Below are 18,360 nucleotides of genomic sequence, written 5' to 3'. Positions count from 1 at the left end.
CACTTGAACATACTTTTTGTGTCCTTACATTGTTTTACATAAAAATTGTTTTGTAGAGATATATTGTGTGACCACTAAATCAAGTATGTTCTGTGGACATCACCATGCAAGTGATAATGGGGAAGTGAGGTGTCAACTCCACCACATGATGTCATTTAGGGAGGTGACAGTAAAAGATACAGAAAGAAAATGACAAGATATTCTTTGTAATGTATATTTAGCTCAATTGTGCAACTGCTGGTGTTGAAAAAATGAGGTGCAAGGAGGGGAGTGGTTCTGACTGTAGTACACTCCTTTTCAGTTTCCTATGTGTGCAGGCTAGGACCGCCCATTTCCCCCCACCCAACCTTTTACCGGGCATTTTTCAAAAATATAAAAACGTGGGAAACAAGTAAAAAATTGAAGGGAATAGCCTTCGTCGAAAAGTTCAGTTCAGTTTCTGAGAAACAGCTGATAACTTGGTTCAGTCTCATGGGAAACTTGATGTTCATGTGACAGGTTGCTGTTTTTTACTCTTCCCCTCCATCCTCATGATCTCATTTTCTGCTTTATCTCTTCTTCTTGTTTTCCACTCTATGATCTCTTTTTGGAGCATGCCAGATAGGAAATCTTAACGCTGCCATGACAATCTGATCCAGCCAGCCAATGACCCAACTCAGCTGTGGCATCCCAGATGGGCATTCAGCACAACAGTGTTTCCCACACACCTTCTGAGTTGGCCAGAGGAAGAAGTCAGGCGGAGGCTACTCAGGGAAGCGAATTTCCTGAATTCCATCAATGAATGATAGGACAATACCCTTTTGGGTTTACAGTCCACTGTAAACAGTAGTACCTCAGAAAACGAATGCATTTCCTTGTGTGTTTTGAACTGAGCTGCTGATCAAACGCAATAGAGAAACCCCAACAGAGATATACAGATATATACAGAGATATACAGAGATATACAGAGATATACTGTAACTTTGGTCGACTCAAGACATGGCTCCCGCCTCTGTGGCTTGTGGTTGTGTCTGTTCTGCAAGAGTACATCTTGTGGCCAGGTGCATGTCTTCCTGAGCAATATCAAATGGTTGTTGTTATAACATGGCCCAGTGCTCAGGGCCATCTTGCAACATTGCTTTTCAGAGAGTATAGGTGATTGTGGTTGATTATGTGGATGGTGGATTCTAATCTATGAACTGTGCCATCAAAATTCAAAAACATACGTTATAATACTTCATGAGTGGGCCTATCCCACAAATTGAAACACGTATGCAATATAATCTAATGCATGTCATGGGTTAGTCTGTAGGTACATTTGTTATAGTTTTTCTTCTCTCCCACTTTTAAATTCATGTGAGATTGTAGTTGACGATAGTGCTGTGTGCTCTCTATCCCAAACCTCTATTGCAAAGGTTTGGAATGGGCTTTTTAATAGGATAATCTATCCATGCAATCCCCTATATCCAACCACGAAATTACCTTCATTTCTGAGCTGTGATAGTTTGCTGTTTCTGTAGATAAGGATCCTTAGAAAGTAAGGTTATTGAATCAGTATGAATGAAGGTAAATATTATTTTGGACTGGTTATCAAGTCTGGCCTGCTGGTCAACAGATTCAGTGGGAGAAGGGAGCTCATTGTGCCACCTGATCCATCCAGTTTAGCCGTATCAGACTCCATCTCCAAACATGTAAATCGCCAACATGCAAATCCTCTCTCCAAGAATCCCTTGTTTGTAACGTAATATAAAACTGTAAGCACTTACTGTTTGTCTGCATTGCACTGCTCTGTGTATTTGAAACCTTGTTTTTTTATAGGTAAATTGTATGTCACAATTGTTTTTCATAGTATTTGTTGCTAACTTATTTTTTCTACTTCCCAGAAGTGACTATTGAGAATGTAAGAAGTTAGTTGGGAACACTGTGAGATATTGATTAACTGACAATACCTATTTTTGATATTTTTTTGTTGGTTATACTCGTCCAACAGGTTTATTTCATTATTTGAGCTATAACTAGTCCTGAGAATGGCAGAGGACAATTCTGAGGACTAGGTTTAGGGCTGGATCCCACTTACGATCTGGGCCTCTGGTCCAAATGCTGGTTCAGATTTTTGAGTGCACATGGCAGATTAGTGCCATTTATTTTGCGTGAGGATTATCTCACATGATGATGTTGACTGAGCAGGAATCCTCAGGCAGGATGTGCAGTTGGTCTTAAAGTGCCAGGGGTGTGCTAGGTTAGATACAGCTGGTGTCAAGTTGGCACTGCCAGCCATTAAGCTCAGGATAATATACAGGGCACAGTAGAGGGGCTAATAGATTATGTTCTCACTAGCGCCCCCTCCCCCCCACACTCATCATCATGCATGTTTTAGTCGGACTAACCCAACCTGACAGTAGAATTTGAGTTGTTACTTGTCAAGTTACTGTACGTAAACTTTTGTCTTATGTCCTTGCTACTGTGGAAAGGACTAGGTCTCTGATCCTACCCGACCTTCTGTTGGTACCATTGGCTTTCCACATACCTAGCAGCAAGCTACTTAGGCCATGTGTGTGTGTGAGAGAGAGACAACCCATAGTACATTCCTGTGTAATTGCTGTCATTGCAAGTCCAATCCTGTACCCTAACCTTACGTTCCTGAAGAGGTAACTCACCTTTCACACACACGCCCTCACACACAATGTGTGGAAGCTCTTTTGCATGTGATCAACTGCTTGTTTGTCTCGCAATGAATCACTGACTAAAATAAAAGATTGGTCACTAACTTTATTACAACATAGAACATTTCCGGGAGAGCTATTGACTCATTTAAAGTGTCTTTATCATTTACAACACCGTTACAGACTTGTTCTCTGAATCATTTTGACAGCATGAATTCGTTCTGCATTCAGATGACCAGGTGAAAGAGGAGGTTGAGAAGGGTTAGAGGATACTGAACATGCCAGCATGGCCAGTTTACCTGTGTACCTTCTGTGTGAAATGGTTACTGGGTTAGCTAAACTATATTGGTTTGTAGTCAGATACTCTCTGCTGTGTATGAAAGCCAAAGGCTACTTCTGTTACAACATCTTAATATGACGCCAGGAATCTCTATGTCTGTGGCTCGATTATCTGAGCCAAATAGCCTACATGCAGGTTGTTCGGATTAGGCTTCAACAGAGAATGTTGTTCGACGTTGAATGAATGAATGTTCAGTGCCTTAGTCTTCCTGGTGGAAGCATGGCTGGGCCTGACAGAGAAGATGTCTGCACACGTACTACTTGCAAACACAGACACACACTTTTTAGGTTGTGTACTTAATAAGTAGAGCCCCGCTCATTTTTATATACAAGAAACAGTGTCAATAGAGAACAGATAGGGCTTGTAGCAGCAGGTTATCTAATTCTTTAATCTAACGATTCCAAAAGCACAAGGATACAAGACTGACAGACACACAGACACACTGCATGATTACAGGGTATAGTAATAACAGGCTTGGTCTGCAGAAAAGCAGGTTTGTAAGATAGAAACTTCCTATGCTATCCTTCCCAACCCCCTCTTATCGCCAACCCCCTCTCCACACCGTTCTCCTTTCCAACCCCCTCTCCCGTCCCGATCTCACTCTTCCAGTTGAGTGACACACGAGAGAAAACCGGAAAGTTCTCATTTGTGACTCAAGGCTATCCACACTGGCTGTGTTCACCAATGTATGAACGCGACGAGACACCCAAAGTCAAACTCTGCCAGGTGAACTTCAAAACATGATGTCATCATACATCCGAACACACCTACTTCCTGACAGTGTTAACTTGAAGGTGAGATGAACATCCTTGTATGCCAATGCCACACAGTACAGAATATCTGACATTAAGGAATAGTATAGGATCTTTTGAGTTTAACATGGCACAACTTACACATACGACCAACCTTTTGACTAATCACAAGCCGAAGGGACAATGAGTCTGTTGTGGTCAGTAAAGGATTGGTATGTAAATATGGTACACAGAGAGTATCATCTTCCATCGAAGAGCAACACATCACCTGTTGCCCCCGTGGTCATCAGTGAGAACTTTACGTGGTATTGAGAAGATAGGATTTCACACCTGCTCGCCTCAGATTTCCACTGGGTCACCTGACACTACAGGAAGAGCCCCATGCTCCTGAAAACAACAATTACATCATCTTTTTAAATCACTGAGACTGGTAAAATGGTTAAAACTTTATTGACTTGTTTTTGCATTCAAGTACAGTATGATGTCACAGCAGCACTGTTTTAAGTAGGCCTACCTAACTAACCTGACTAACAGTGTACACAATGTAAGGCATTGTTGTTGACTCCAGACAAATGAACTTGATGGACTGGTCATGGGCGGAAGGTTTCTGGTGCTAGCGTTATAGTCAAACCAGTTGAAACAGTCTCAGAAAACTATGACAACAATTGAACTAGTTCAATATTACACCTCCTAAAGCCCAAAATCAACTTGAAATTGATACTGCAAATTGTTGACGAACAGGCTCTTCCATTGACAATTCTGGTTTCATATTCGGGGCTTTCAAAAGCACTGTGGCTTGAACTGTGGTAAATGTAATTAAAATTCTCTCTGTGTGTGCTTTTGCTCTGGGAGAGGATCAGGTTAACCAGGTTGAGCTGTGTAGGGATCTTCATACAAGGGGTTAATTTGACTGAGAAATGGAGTGTGGCTGGGAGGCGTCAATGACACAGTGTGGCTGGGAGGAGTCAATGACACAGGGCGAAAAAGGGGGAGAGGGCTACATCAGGTTCAGACAGGAGAGTTTCGATGGGGAATGGGGAGAGGCAGGATTAAGTGTCTTCAGATCATACATGAACAATTGGTTGAAACCACAGTTCTAAAAAATAAAAACCTGAGCCCCAATTCAACTTTTTGGGGAAGTCATATTAAAACTACCTACCAACAGCTACTAAGATACACATTTACAAAAACAACCTGTGTTGCTGACACAAACCTCAACCTTTCTCTGCCTTCAGAATCCTCCCTCGGGCTGTCAGTGTCAAACAGGTTTTATGTCAGATTATTTTTTCTCTGGGGCATACCGTACCTCTCACACTCAGGGCGTGGCAGAGGAAGAGAGGAAAGGAGTAAAGGAAAAGAGAAGAAAATAAGAGAAGAGATAAGGAGTGTATTAGAGAAGAGAGGAGGGGATAGATAAAAAGAGGTGAAGAGGAAAAGATACGAGATGAGATGTGAGGAGGGGAGAGCCCCCCCCCCTCCCCTTCAGATTGAAACCCCCCTCGGCCCTCTGAGCAGTAAAGAGTCAACGCAGGATTGTAAAAACAGGAACCGTTTCTCCGCCTTTATGTTCAGTCATTCGCAATCTTAGCGACAGATGAAGAGAAGAGAACATTTGTGTGATTGGTTCCCGAGAAATAGAAAACAGGATTGGCCAGGCGGTGATACTGTTTGAATATTCCCTGGAAAACAAACAAGGATGTTCCAGCAAGAGAAGAATAAATAAAACAAAAACAAATATGTGGGCCCCGTTCCATTATTTACAGAATGCATCCTTTCTTCCTAATTTCCTTTTTTGAGGTTATTTCAGTTAATTCGAAGGAAGGGAGGAAGCAGTTGATAGGTATTCAAACACTCCCATGGTAACACAATAAAGAAGTGGAGATAAATGTCAATTGAATGTTATGCACTCACTGTAAACACATGAAGATTTGCGGAAAGTATTCAAAGATCAGCAAGAAAACCCGAAAAAACTAATCTTAAAATGTTAAGAACCCAACAAAGCACATTTACATGAAAAGAAAATATATCTGGATATTATTTACAGTGATGGGCAGTAAATCATGTTCATTAGTACTCTAGTCAAATCAATCGCAAAACACGTTGATGGAGAAACAACCAGCAGATAGTGTTTGTGAGTGTGTGTTTGTGTGTTCAAGATGTGTGTGTGCATTCAGCAATGTGCGGTCCAAGCTGTGATCTTCATGATAAATTGCTTTCCATCGGTGGATCAGTGCATGTAACAGTCTAGCTTTACATAAAGCACCTTAAACACCTCAGCTCCCCCAAGGAGGAGTTATCTCCGGCTTGCAGGTCTACACTAACACTCAGGGCTAAAGCAAAGAACAGGCACCTAATCTCTAAATCAACACAGCAGGGAAAAATAGGATTGGTTATGGTAACACAACTCTTATTCTAAAACACTGTGAGGGAGTAAGAACTCCAGGTTTAAACAGATAGTTCACTCAAAATACAAATGTTAGGTAGGCAACCATTTTCAGTGTCCGGAGAATAAATGCAATGCATTTCAAAACAAACGCTTGCTTTGGAAAATCTAAATAACAAGGATAGATATAAAAAGTCAGGGCCAATCAACTACAGGAGAAGAAATTATAACAGTTGTATTTTGAGTGACATACTGCTTTGAACTTCAAAAGATGGAATGACAAACAATAAAGCAACAAAAGTGAAATCATAGAAAGATCCGGTGTGAAACTAATCATCCAGAAGATAAGTGATCTTGGTAGATTGTAGCGTACCTCCTTGAAGTTGCGACTTTCCCTCCAAAACCAAAGGAATGTTACGTATATGCCCACAGAAATGCTCCTGCCTGTCTGTTTTTTTCTGACTTGAAGCATGTTCAATCTTGCTTTGACAAAGATTTTTCTTCAGTCTTACACATCTTTCATACGAAGAAGACCTCTCCATCCAGACAGAAAGAGAAAGAGAGAGTCCCTGTAGACTATGGGAGATGTTCGAACCCTCCTCAAGTTTCTCCAGGCTGTAGACTTCGGCCATGATCAGTAGGGCATCTTCATTCTCTTTAGAGTGCCTGAAGTCTTTATTTGTGTCGGCGAGGGCCTTGATGACATTCCAATGAATGGAGAAGAAGAGGGTGGGGGTAGGGGGGTATGAGTGAAGTGGCAGGGAGGAGAAACAGGAAGACCATACAGACAAAGAAAGGGAAGGTTCCGGGACCCTTACGAAGCTCCAGGAGGCCACATCTGGGCACCCCTGGAACCAGAGAAGGGGGGGTCAGTCCACTGGTGGGGGGCTTGGCTGTGACTGGTTGGTTCTACTGGACCTGGGGCAGGCTTACAGCTCATTGGTCCTCCCAGGCCAGAGAGGAAGATCTTGGGTAAATACAGCGGTAGATGCTTCGGGTTGATAGCTCCTAACAGAAGAACAACGAAGAACATCAGCTACCTAGCGATGTAAAATATCATCCACTAATCGTATGTCATCCTCTCATCATCCGCATCAATGAAGTAGACTTCAAGCTCACACGGTTTTAGTTCAACATCGGAAATGGTAGGTTTCATAAACTCACGTTACTTTTCAGTTACTAATCAAGATCGGCTAATAATTACTTCTCGAAGCTATGCCCCCCCTCCCCTCCTCCCCACTCCGGTCTGGCACAAGGTGCCAGGCCCGGCCTCTTCCTAAAGTCAACACTCTTATCTCTGTGACTGGAGCCTAGCAGGTCTAGCTTGTGTTACAATGCAACAAGACACTACCCTGTATGTCTGTCTGTCTGTCTCTCTGTCTGTCTGTATGCCTACCTGCCAGCATGGCTGCCCGCCTGCTTGTTTGTAACTCCTGACAAGGCAGTACACAGACCAGAGATAATAGGCAGCAGACCAGGTTCATACAGTATGTGAGAACTGTGCTTGATCATGTTGTCCAGACACTCTGGAACAGTTTACCACCAACTAGCACAGACAGGTTCTACATATGCAAATCTATTGAAGATACAATTTGATGGAAGGAGTTCTCAAAAAAGGCTTCACCTGTTTCTCTCTCCATGCAGCCTCTCTCTTCTCTAGTATGGCGACTCGACCCTGAAACACAACAGCACAGAAAGATGGAGGTCAGGGGTTAGATCATGACCCCACTTCTCCGGAATCTGGGAAGATGTTCTAATATGGAAGATTTTCAGTTAGACTTTACGGTAGAAGATCATCAGCTAGACTGTGATGTGAGTGTGTTTTGTCAGTTATGGGGTGAGCTGACTCGTGAAAATGGAACTCGGAATTAAAAAGATGACACAGTGACATGCCTTTCTCAAAACACAGCTGCCAGAGAGCGCACGGTGACAGCAGAAATGGCATTGCAAATGATAAGGCGTGATAAGATCCACACAACAGGACAGCTATCGGGTTTTAGAGAAACTGGCTTCCTCATATCTCTACTGATGTACTGGCTGACTGGCCACAAGTAGCTACATGACCTCCCTAAATGCCATGTCCCAGACCACAAGGGCATCCTGGGAGTCCGAGGATAAAAGTTTGTGGTTCAATGGAGTAGCTTTGCTAGGTCAATATAAAAAAACAATCTTGTTGGCTACAAAGCTAACAACGACCAAGCTTCGAGCAACAGAGCAACACGACAAGGCGGTGGGAGCAGAAACACTATTGATGGATATAAACAGCAGCGGGAGCGTCTTCAGATGAGTGGGTGGAGGGGGCGACCTCTGACCCTGCAGGTGTGTCAGCAGCATCGCTGAGTTATGATGCTCCTAGGAGGAGCTAGGAGTCGGTTTGAGAGGGAGAGAGAGAGATAGAGAAGGAGAGTTAGGAAAAACGAGAGGGCGTGGGATCACCCCCAGGACCTAACGGAATAACTGAATTGGAGAGGGGGCAACTGTTAGGAGGGGGAGGGTAGAAAATATATTAAATGAATCCAAATAAATGAAAATGTAATGACCGGAACCGTACACACGAGAATACAGTGGAGAACACACAAGAGAAGGAGAGAGGGATAGAGAAAGAGAGATGGATGGAGAGAGAAAGACGGGCAGGTGGGAAGAGGCGGGTGCTTGTGCAGACATGAAGAGGACATTCCAGCCATAGCCTCTCTGCCCTGCCTCGCCGCCCTGCCTCTGCCTTCTCGTATACCTCCTGCTACTGCTACAGAGGGGGGAGACAGACAGAGAGAAGGGGATTCCCCCGTGTTAAGGGACAGGGGGACATGCTGTACAGTTTCGCCTCCACCCTTCTCCTCTTTCCTTCTCTCCTCGGTTCTCTCTTCCCCCCCTCATCTATCTATTCGGGTGTGAAACTATGGGCTTGGCCCTCTGGACCCCCATTCAAACATCTGTTATTTGTTAGGGGGGGGGGGGCTGGGGCAGTGGAGCCTGGGGGCACCACACCCTGGTAGTTTGTTATCTTAACGAGACTGGGCAGGGGGGTCAGTCTAACAGGGAGAACAGGGAGAAGGGAAGAGAGAGAGAGAGAAAGACAGGAGGGTGAGAGATATATGAGAGAAAGGAAAGAGACAAATGAAGAAACAGAGAGAGAGAGAAAAGAGGGAGAGAGAGAGGGTGGGAGGTGTGGAATGTGGTCTGACGGTGTTTTGGAAATACTGAAGCCATCCAGGCCTAATCCAGGGTGACAGTTCCAGTGGAGAGACTGGAGGGCTAAGGGAGAGGGGAGGGGAGAGAGACAAAAGAACATGAATGAAGTACAGAAGAGTAGTTCAGGAGGGAGAAAGGAGGAGAGCAGCGGTAGGTTCACTGACGCGTGTCTTTATGTAACCTCATGCAGAGATAGAAATGGGCCACGATCACGATGATATCTGCCCCCCCAGAGGGATGTGTCACCGAGGCTGGGAGTGAAAAAAACTCTGGAACAGTGACTTGTTCATAGACAGGTAACCTGTTTTGACTGTACCTTTAACAGGTTGTCTCTGTACACACACACATACAGTGCATATAAGCACTGCACATCAGTCTAACCCTGTCCTCCAGGTCTAATCAGCTAATAGGAATGCTCTCCCCCTCTCCTCTCTTTCCCCCCCCCCCATCACCTCTCTCCTGGTTCTCTCTCCCTCTACTGCCCCCCACCACTCTCCCCCCCCCCCCCCCCCCCCTCTTTACTGTATCTCTCTCTACCATGTCTGCCTGCATGTGTGCAGCTGCAGGAACACTGAGGTGCACCCTGGGAGGTCGAAATCTAACCAACCGCGGCGACCCAGCTTTCAACACTGCACCAAATCCACCCTCTCTGATCTCTTTTAACATGAATGAAACATGGATGAAAACCAACCATCCATCCAGCCAGTCAGTAAGGCAGATTCGTAATTTATTGTCTTTGCAACTGTCAGCGCTAGTAGCTTCTAGCCCCCTTCGAGTTCAAACGTTAATACATGTGTGCCATGCTGGTTGGTTATCGCTCGCAAACATCTCTCTGCCTGGAACAAGAGTGTGCATGTGTGTGTGTATGGGGCATTTGTATCAGATTAACTGTCTTTTTTCCTTTTCCTTGTTTTACCCGTTCCTTCCAACTGGCTTGCATTAAATATCAGTGTGTGTGTGGAACTCCAGACAGAGAGAATCTGTCAGGGCCTCACATGGTGCTGTGTTGACTATGACTGAGCCTGACAAATGAGGTTCGGTTAAGGCTAAGCTTCCGATAATACAGAGCAGGCCCCACCCTAAAACAGCCTTTGTGTGTGTGTGTGTGCGTGCGTGTGTGGTGTGTGTGGCTTCGCTAGGTACATTTGACCCTCGGTGACCCCTGTCAAGTCACACAGTGTTATCTCACTATTACGGGATGCTGTCTGTGGGGGCAGGGTGGGGTTGGAGGGTGGGGGGGTGTATCATAGTGGAGAGAGAATGGGGGAGGAGAGGGGGAGGAAAGGGGCGGAGTGCAGAGGGGGAAGAGGGGCGATGAGGGGAGGATAGGGTGGCGGGATATCCATTCAAATGCAAACCTGGGAGAGGGAGTGGACTAAGCTACCGTCCATTGTGTCTTTACCGGCTCTCGCCCTGCTGTTTGAGAAAGCCCTCAAGGGAGGAGGGGGGGGGGGCAGCCACACACACCTGGCACCTACCTATCTTAGGAATGTGTGTAAGGTGTGTCTGACTGTGCGAGAAGGAGTGGAAGTTATTGCAGCTACAGGACAGGCACATCACTGTCTTGGGTGGATTGCGACACAACCAATCTAACAGGACACCACCTCTGTGTGTGTGTGTGTGTGCGGGTGTGTGTGTGTGCGGGTGCAAGGGGGGTGGGGACTCACGTTTGTTTTCGTCTCATGTAGACAACTCCAGCTATAACGGCCGCCACAAGGACGAGCACAGCGATGATGATGCCGGCGATGGCCCCATCTGAAAGGCCCTCGTCCAGAGCACCCTCCTCTGCACAGGGATGATCAATCAACCATTAGGCCAATCACGGTTCATGCTGTAATTCAAATACGCTAACGATTCCAGTTCCAGACAAGACGAGGGGAACCGAAACAGGGAACATTGCAGCTTGTCACAAGTGCCAGTTTCAGTCCCAAACCATATGACGAATTACGGGTTGGCGTAGCAACCCACAGGAAAGGTCTGCCCGTCTTACCTTTGACAGATAGCAGGTGTGCGGCGGACCTGGTGAGTCCGGTAATGGCGTTGGTGGCCTCACACGTGTAGATGCCTGTGTTTTTGTACACAGCGCCCTCCATGACGTAGTCTGGTGACGTTACCTGCGTCAACGTGCCGTTGAACCTCCAGACGAAGGTGGCAGCAGGGAGGGAGTTGGCTACACAGTTCAGCCTCACAGGTTCGGTGATCTCCACGGCGTCTTCCCCCGTCACCTTCACTTCCTCCGGGCCGTCTGGGGAAAAGAAGACGGTGATTAGCTGACCATGACCAAACCAGAATAGCACTGCTACCACAAGATTTCAACTTTGTCAATGGCCTTGGACAAACAACCGTTATGTCGTTACATATACATACACACACGCACATGTATATACGAACATGTATAAATGACCATCATGCAAATGATCACTGTAATGCTTCCAACTTCCAGACAACTGGGAGGTCGGACAGGAAGTGATGTCATACTCACAGTTGACCACCATCTTGTGTGTGGCTTCCTCTTTGTTGACTGCGTTGGTCAGCAGACACTTGTATTCCCCGCTGTCCTCCTTCTGCACCGGGATGATGGTCACCTGGCTCGAGTCACCTGATACGTTTACTCTGTTGCTAGACAGCAGCGGCTTGCCGTCCTTCATCCAGGTTCGGGTTACCATCGTGCCCGTGGTTGCCGAGCATTTGAGGCTGGCCGTGCTGTTGCCGGCGACGAGGGTGTCGGTGGGGCTAGTGATCTTAGTGCTGGAGATGGCCTCTACAAACACACACACACACCGGCACACATTGGCACACACACATGGGACAGGAAGGAAGGTGTTTGACTGAGTGGCAAACTGAGAGTAAGGTGATATTCCCCATGGCTGCTTGTTCAACTACAAATGAAAGTAAGCATGAAGATAAGATTTGCTCACACTAACATATTCCAAGGGTGAGTCACTGTTGGCACGCAACAGATAACCACTGTTTGTCAACAGTCTCACAAATGGTACCCTCACAGGCCAGAATTCTCAGAAGAAAATCACCACTTCCTCACTACTGAGCTGACAGGAATGTGTCACTGTGTGATTTGTGGTGGAGCAATAGTTAAATATCCAGGCAGGCATTCTCTATGTCTACTGTAGCTGCACACACATGCTCAAATTCACAAAATATTTCAAATGGTTGCTGATCCCAATCTCCCCCAGTATCTCTCGCTCTCTCTTTGAAGAAAACAGCAACAGCCAATAACTCTTGAAAGACCAGCCCCCATGGGTCAGCAGGTCTGAGTGAGTCACAAACACAAAAGGCCTGTGCCTGTCTCACATGTAAACACAGTAGCTTGCTTCAGGCGATACACTGGCTCACAAAGGTTACAGTACCCGCACAGTGCAGGACAGTTCACCACTGCCAGGTCTGATCATGAGATCTACATAAGATGACAGGTTCCAAAGGATCTGAAAATGATGTGTCATCCCAAAATACAGTAACTGATGGGGTCACATTATAGGCTAATTAACATCAAATGACTTCCAATTTCCTCAATGTGACCGGGTGTACTACTGAGTACAGCATGTCTACTGGGCACAACTTTACAGTGCCTAACCTTCACCCTAACCTAATGTCTCAAGGAAAGAGACTGAGAAATGTGTTTTTTTGGTCAGTTAGTGTTACCTTTTCAGGGAGAATTAAGTTGTTTATTTTAGACAGGGGCATTTGAGTAGTGACTACAGGCAAACTCTTTAGAATTTGGAATATATCCAGGCTATGTTTCTCATTTCGATTTTTAAGTGCTTATTCTCTGACCCGTGATTGAATGTGTTTAAATTAAATCTGACAAGTATTACGTTCCGAGGGTGTCAACTTAACAGTTAAACCAGTTTCATACAACAGATGTGAACAATGCCACTCATGTAGGGCGTTTGTCTTCAAATCCATTCCCTACAACCCACAAATAAACTTCCAGGTCCCAAAATGGCAAACAATGATCAAACTCACCAATGACAGTGAACTTCACCACCTGGGCAGAGAGGTAGCGCATGGTCTTGGCGTTGAAAGCCATGCAGGTGATGTTCCCCGCCTGGCTCTCATCCACGTTTGCCAGAACCAGTGTTGGGTGTGTCTCCTTCCTTTCCACACCATTGTGGATCCACTTGAACTGTGCCGCTGGACTGGACTTTACCAAGCAGGTCAGAGTGAGGTTGGAACCCTTCTTGACAATCTCGCCAGTTGGGTTTATGGTCATGGCGATGTTTTCAGGTCCGACTGTATGAGGGACACAGCTTGGTGAGACCTACCAGTGTTAACCTGCCACACATGATGCTGCGTTTATGTCTCTGTGTTTACAATTCAATTAAACGGTTGTATAAGTATTTGTATAAATGTTGAAAATCGAATTAGTGGACTGATTGTCAGGTTGGGTCAGAAATGACTTTGTTGCAGGTAAAGTCCTGGGAGTTCTCTAGCCAGCTGCTCTGTTCCAGGCCATCATGCAGAACAGCAGCAGATCTTATCTCATTTCCTGTCACCTGCTTTGCACAGCCTGACTAGAGATCAAGCAGAAGAAGTAAGTGGGTCTGAACAAGCCTGGACTATGCTACCCTCAAAAGAAAGAGTCTTCTGGTCAATGTATTTTACCTACGTGGTACATTTCTACCAATGGACTTTTGAATGTTTGGTAACATTTGGTTATGATAAAGTTGGAATGATATAAAGTGTGTAAATTGTGAATGGTATGATAAAGTGTAAATGTATGGTGTGGTGTAATAAAAATAACTAGAGAGGGTACAATTTCTGGGGAAATTGTAGGGTGTGCTTGCTTGCGTCGGCTGCACAGGGGTCTGTTTTTGAATGACATTTTTACAACTGATATTTCTGTATATTTTATATAAAAATGCATACTTATTATTTATAAAGATTACATAGATTTAAAAGCCTTTTTTTGTGCTGCTCATTTACAACTGAAAATACGAGTGAAGTGTAGAATTAAATATGATGTCTTCTCATTTCCCCTGCAAGAGGCAGCCTCATAGCTGAATCAAAACGAATAAATTTGGCAGACCGGTGTAAAAATGGATCTAATCTCTATGACTTAAACGTCCTTTTAAGTTTTCCCTTCTCGTGATATTTTCAGGCATTTAGCCTACTCATATTGCATTCATTCATTAATAAAGAACCCCCTTTGAAGATTATTCTACGACGTTACCGGCAGTAGAAGATGGAATTGTGATTCAAACAGTACCATCTGCTAACTGAAAATATGCCCCCAAAAACGTAAATAAGCTTGACATTTATTTAGTGGAAAATCGCTCATTCTTAAAAAGCTCACTGGTAGCGATCATTGTCAGTAACAACGCAAAATGCGATATAGCCCTGTGTGGAGAAGCTGCCCCGGTCAGTGGCGGCTGCACATATATATAATAATATATATGTGAGAGAACAAAGGTTGGGCCCTTGCCGAAGGCAAAGCACACCCAATAATATATATGTGAGAGAACAAAGGTTGTGCCCTTGCCGAAGGCAAAGCACACCCAACTATTTAGATATTTTGCTGTGTAATTGTGAGCTGAGGCTATCCTCTATAGCCAGACCAGATTACAGTACAGTACACCACACAACTCCTTAGTGAGAAGAGGTTAGGAGGGGTAAGATGTGATATCACTCTTTACAGTATGTGTGACTCTTTGTGGTAGCCAACCACAGGCCTTGTGTACACAGGAAGCTCAGATAAGTTGTATGAAAGTCTGTGACTGGGGAGTGTCCTCACCCACATAAGCCTTAAAGAAACACTCAAACACCATCTACTGTTTCAAAATGGCTACCCCATGCGTACGTGAGTCTAGTATAACAGGCCTTAAATACAGTAGAGATCATAGAACAACACACACAACGAAACCAACCACAGTCCAGCAGTACTTACAGTGGACGGTGAGGTTGAAGGGGGCACTCTTCTCCTTCTCCAGGCTGTTGGAGACGGCACAGTAGATGGGCCCCGCCAGGTCAGTCCTCAGGACAGCGCTCACGGTCAGGTTGCGGGAGTCTGCGCTCAGGGTCACGTGTGTGTCGGGAACCACAGGGGCGGAGCCGTTGAGCCAGGCATACTTGAGGAAGGAGCCCTTGGAGGTGCAGGTGAGGACCACGGTGCTGTTGATCTCCACAGCTTCAGTCAGGCTGGATGTGATGGTCACAGCAGACACGGGCTCTGGGAGGGTGGGAAGAAGGCAGGGGTGGGAAGGTGGGAGGGTGGGAGGAAGGCAGGCAGGAGGTCAATGCAAGCAAGGAAGGATGGGGGGAGGGGGGAGATGAGTGGATGGAATGCATTGGTTACTTGCTTAGCAACAGTATTGTGAAACATAAACACAGACTAAGCAGATGATGCATGGGATTAATTAAGGAATTCATTAATGAACAGATGATGGAATCCATGCATGAGGGGGCACACATCAGATTTAGGTAAATACCAGATAAAGGATTACATAAAGAGAAGTCAACTGGCAACTCAGCTTTGTTGGCATCAATTAGCAAACATTTGTGACATTCTACATCTATCATTTACAAACTATGAAGTAATATTTTAGTCACCACTAGAAAAGTTCATTTGCTTGTCCTTTAGGACACAAAGTGTAATAAACTTGAGTCAAGTGATGAGACATCATAGCAGATAGATTTGGTTTCGAAACTGGACAGGTATTTTTTTCTTTCAAACAACGGAGCCACGCCCTAGAAACTTCTTTGACAGTTTGCTCTGAGATTTAATCATGTTTAGTGCTTGAAACTAAGCTTCCCATATCACTTGCAATAGCGGAGATAAAAATTGATTGCAAATCAATGATTTAAATTAACCATTTATCAATCAATAATTGTTTATGTTTTGAAAAAAAATGATTATTTAAGTTCACTGTGCATCACCTTTGACGTTTTTGAAGGTACTCACCGAGAACTTTTAAAGTAGTTTCACCAGTGGTGGCTATGCCCATGTTGTTGATCATGTTCAAAGTATATTCTCCGCTGTCCTTCGCAGTCAAAGGCCCAAGCTGTAACACCCCGTTAGATGAATTCAGCGACACTTTCCCCTCGTAGCCGATGCCATAGTTTCTACCTCCCGGAGCATGTGTTACAATGGCCACAGGTCCGCTCCCGCCGTTGAAAGTCCAGGATACTGTAAGGAAATCTCCCGGACTTACAACCGTGGTAAACGTAACGTTTTTCCCAAGAACTCCCTCCACAGGACCTGTTGGCAATGCCTTCTGTCCGAAGCAGCATCCTGTGGCAAACCAGCGAGGCAGCAGGTGTTATTCAACGTGTCCTTTCAAGGGTAAAGGGTCTAAGCACCGACAGCCAGCACCATTACTTTTCAGAAAGGTTTACAATTTTAGACGACAAACTTTCAACTCTAAGAATGAAATTATTTGATTGAGGAAAATAATCAGCTTTCTTCATTAGGGGTAATTAACCAAGCCTAAATACACACTATACACTACAACAATAAATCGGTAATTACAATAGGCCTACTCCTTGTATTCTATGTATTGAACCACAAACCAAAATGTTATTTGTGGACGTTATGTCCAAAAACGTGAAATAAAACATGAAACAAATCACCTCAAAAAAGATTTTCTCAAAGTAGGCTAATTACAATATACATTGAACTAATCTTACCGGCAACTGACAGCAAAAATACCATCAAATTCAAGAAATCCATCACGGATGTTTCAAGTCCTTCCGTAGATAGGTAAGAGTGCACGTTATTTGTTTTTACCAACTGAATGACCGTTCACACACCCTGGCGAAGGTGTTATACGCAAGGAACACGCCTCTTCCTGAATTCACCTCTGATCTATGCGGTGATTTTAAGTCATGTTACTTGAGAATGCATGAATGAATCACTTCTTAGATACCGTAAGACGGTTATTATAGTTTAACCATTGTGTGCAGTTTCATAATCGGTTAAACTGAGACTGTGACCAAGCAATTTAACAGATGCTTTGCTTTTTTGCTTTGTATCGTGACAGAGTCGCCTCCCCGTGGTACTGTTGTAAACGATTTTGTGGTGTTGGTCCGTGTTTCTCTTTCAGGATCTTTTCAGGATTTTACTTCCTTGCATACAATAGATAAATTGCCAACAACACTTTATATATATAGTTTTTTTTTATTCCAAATACCTTTGTTTGTCTATATATTTAACATAAGAGGGTAGCACCCCTCCTACTGAACCCCACACTTCAATAGTAATAATAATAACAATATAATCATCAGAATACTATCCCATTGTCATAATTTTCTCAATAATCCATTTAGAACAGGTATATAAATCTGAGGAAAAATAAGAAAGAAATGTCATAAAATATGCTAAAAATCAATTTGACCTCCCCTCCGTCTTCTCTCTCACACACACAGGCACACGCACATACACACACACACACACACACACACACACACACACACACGCACACACACTCTATATATATATATATGTATATATATATATAATCTGTCCATGTGCATTTGTCTTTTCATAAGCAATATAGTCATAATACTTGTTGAGGCGTTTTTATGCATCTTCCCATGAATTCCATCATGTACACTTCTACCGTCCACTTCAATCAGGATTATGTCTGATGGATGCACATCAGATTTTTCCATGACGACAAAGACACAAAATTCATGGAAACAGGAACACAAAAATTAAATAAAAGGAAAGAAAAATAAAACAAGGTAGAAAAGAAAAGAAATGTTTAAAGAGTCTGTAACTCGAAGAAGAAGAACAAACACAGTTTTTTCAACCCTCAGTTTACCCAGAAATCCAGTCCAGGCTTTCTGGGTGCTCCTCATATAGAAGATAGAAGTTCTCAGGTGGTCTTCCTCCAGTTAGCATGAGAGAGTCCATGACATTACATGTCTTACAAGTCTCATACATGTTTAGGTCTTTAGAAACCTCTCGGGGAATTGTGGGATAGTTCAGGTCACCTCATCAGGTTGAGCAGAAAGAGGGAGTTCTAGATTCCTGAGACAGGAGAGCTAACGACAACGCTCAGGTGTGTTCCGGAAAAAAGTCCCTCCGGATGTCGCAGA

The 18,360-nt window shown here is 44.3% G+C and overlaps 1 protein-coding gene across 1 annotated transcript; it reads right to left on the bottom strand.

Annotated features, from left to right (window-relative positions):
• Positions 1-4,167: 4,167 nt before the first annotated feature.
• On the bottom strand, positions 4,168-17,041 carry si:ch211-264f5.6 (carcinoembryonic antigen-related cell adhesion molecule 20). The gene is made up of 9 exons (XM_067255213.1): positions 16,948-17,041; positions 16,223-16,552; positions 15,209-15,490; positions 13,288-13,554; positions 11,789-12,067; positions 11,297-11,551; positions 10,974-11,091; positions 7,742-7,792; positions 4,168-7,125 (listed from the first exon to the last, which is right to left on the bottom strand). Exons 1-8 carry the CDS (start codon positions 16,988-16,990, stop codon positions 7,774-7,776), a joined length of 1,593 nt encoding a protein of 530 aa, XP_067111314.1. The 5' UTR covers positions 16,991-17,041; the 3' UTR covers positions 4,168-7,125; positions 7,742-7,773.
• Positions 17,042-18,360: the final 1,319 nt, after the last annotated feature.

Source organism: Osmerus mordax, chromosome 18 (genome assembly GCF_038355195.1).
Source record: "Osmerus mordax isolate fOsmMor3 chromosome 18, fOsmMor3.pri, whole genome shotgun sequence".
Lineage (NCBI taxonomy): Eukaryota > Metazoa > Chordata > Actinopteri > Osmeriformes > Osmeridae > Osmerus > Osmerus mordax.
This window is presented reverse-complemented; position numbering and strand designations above follow the sequence as displayed.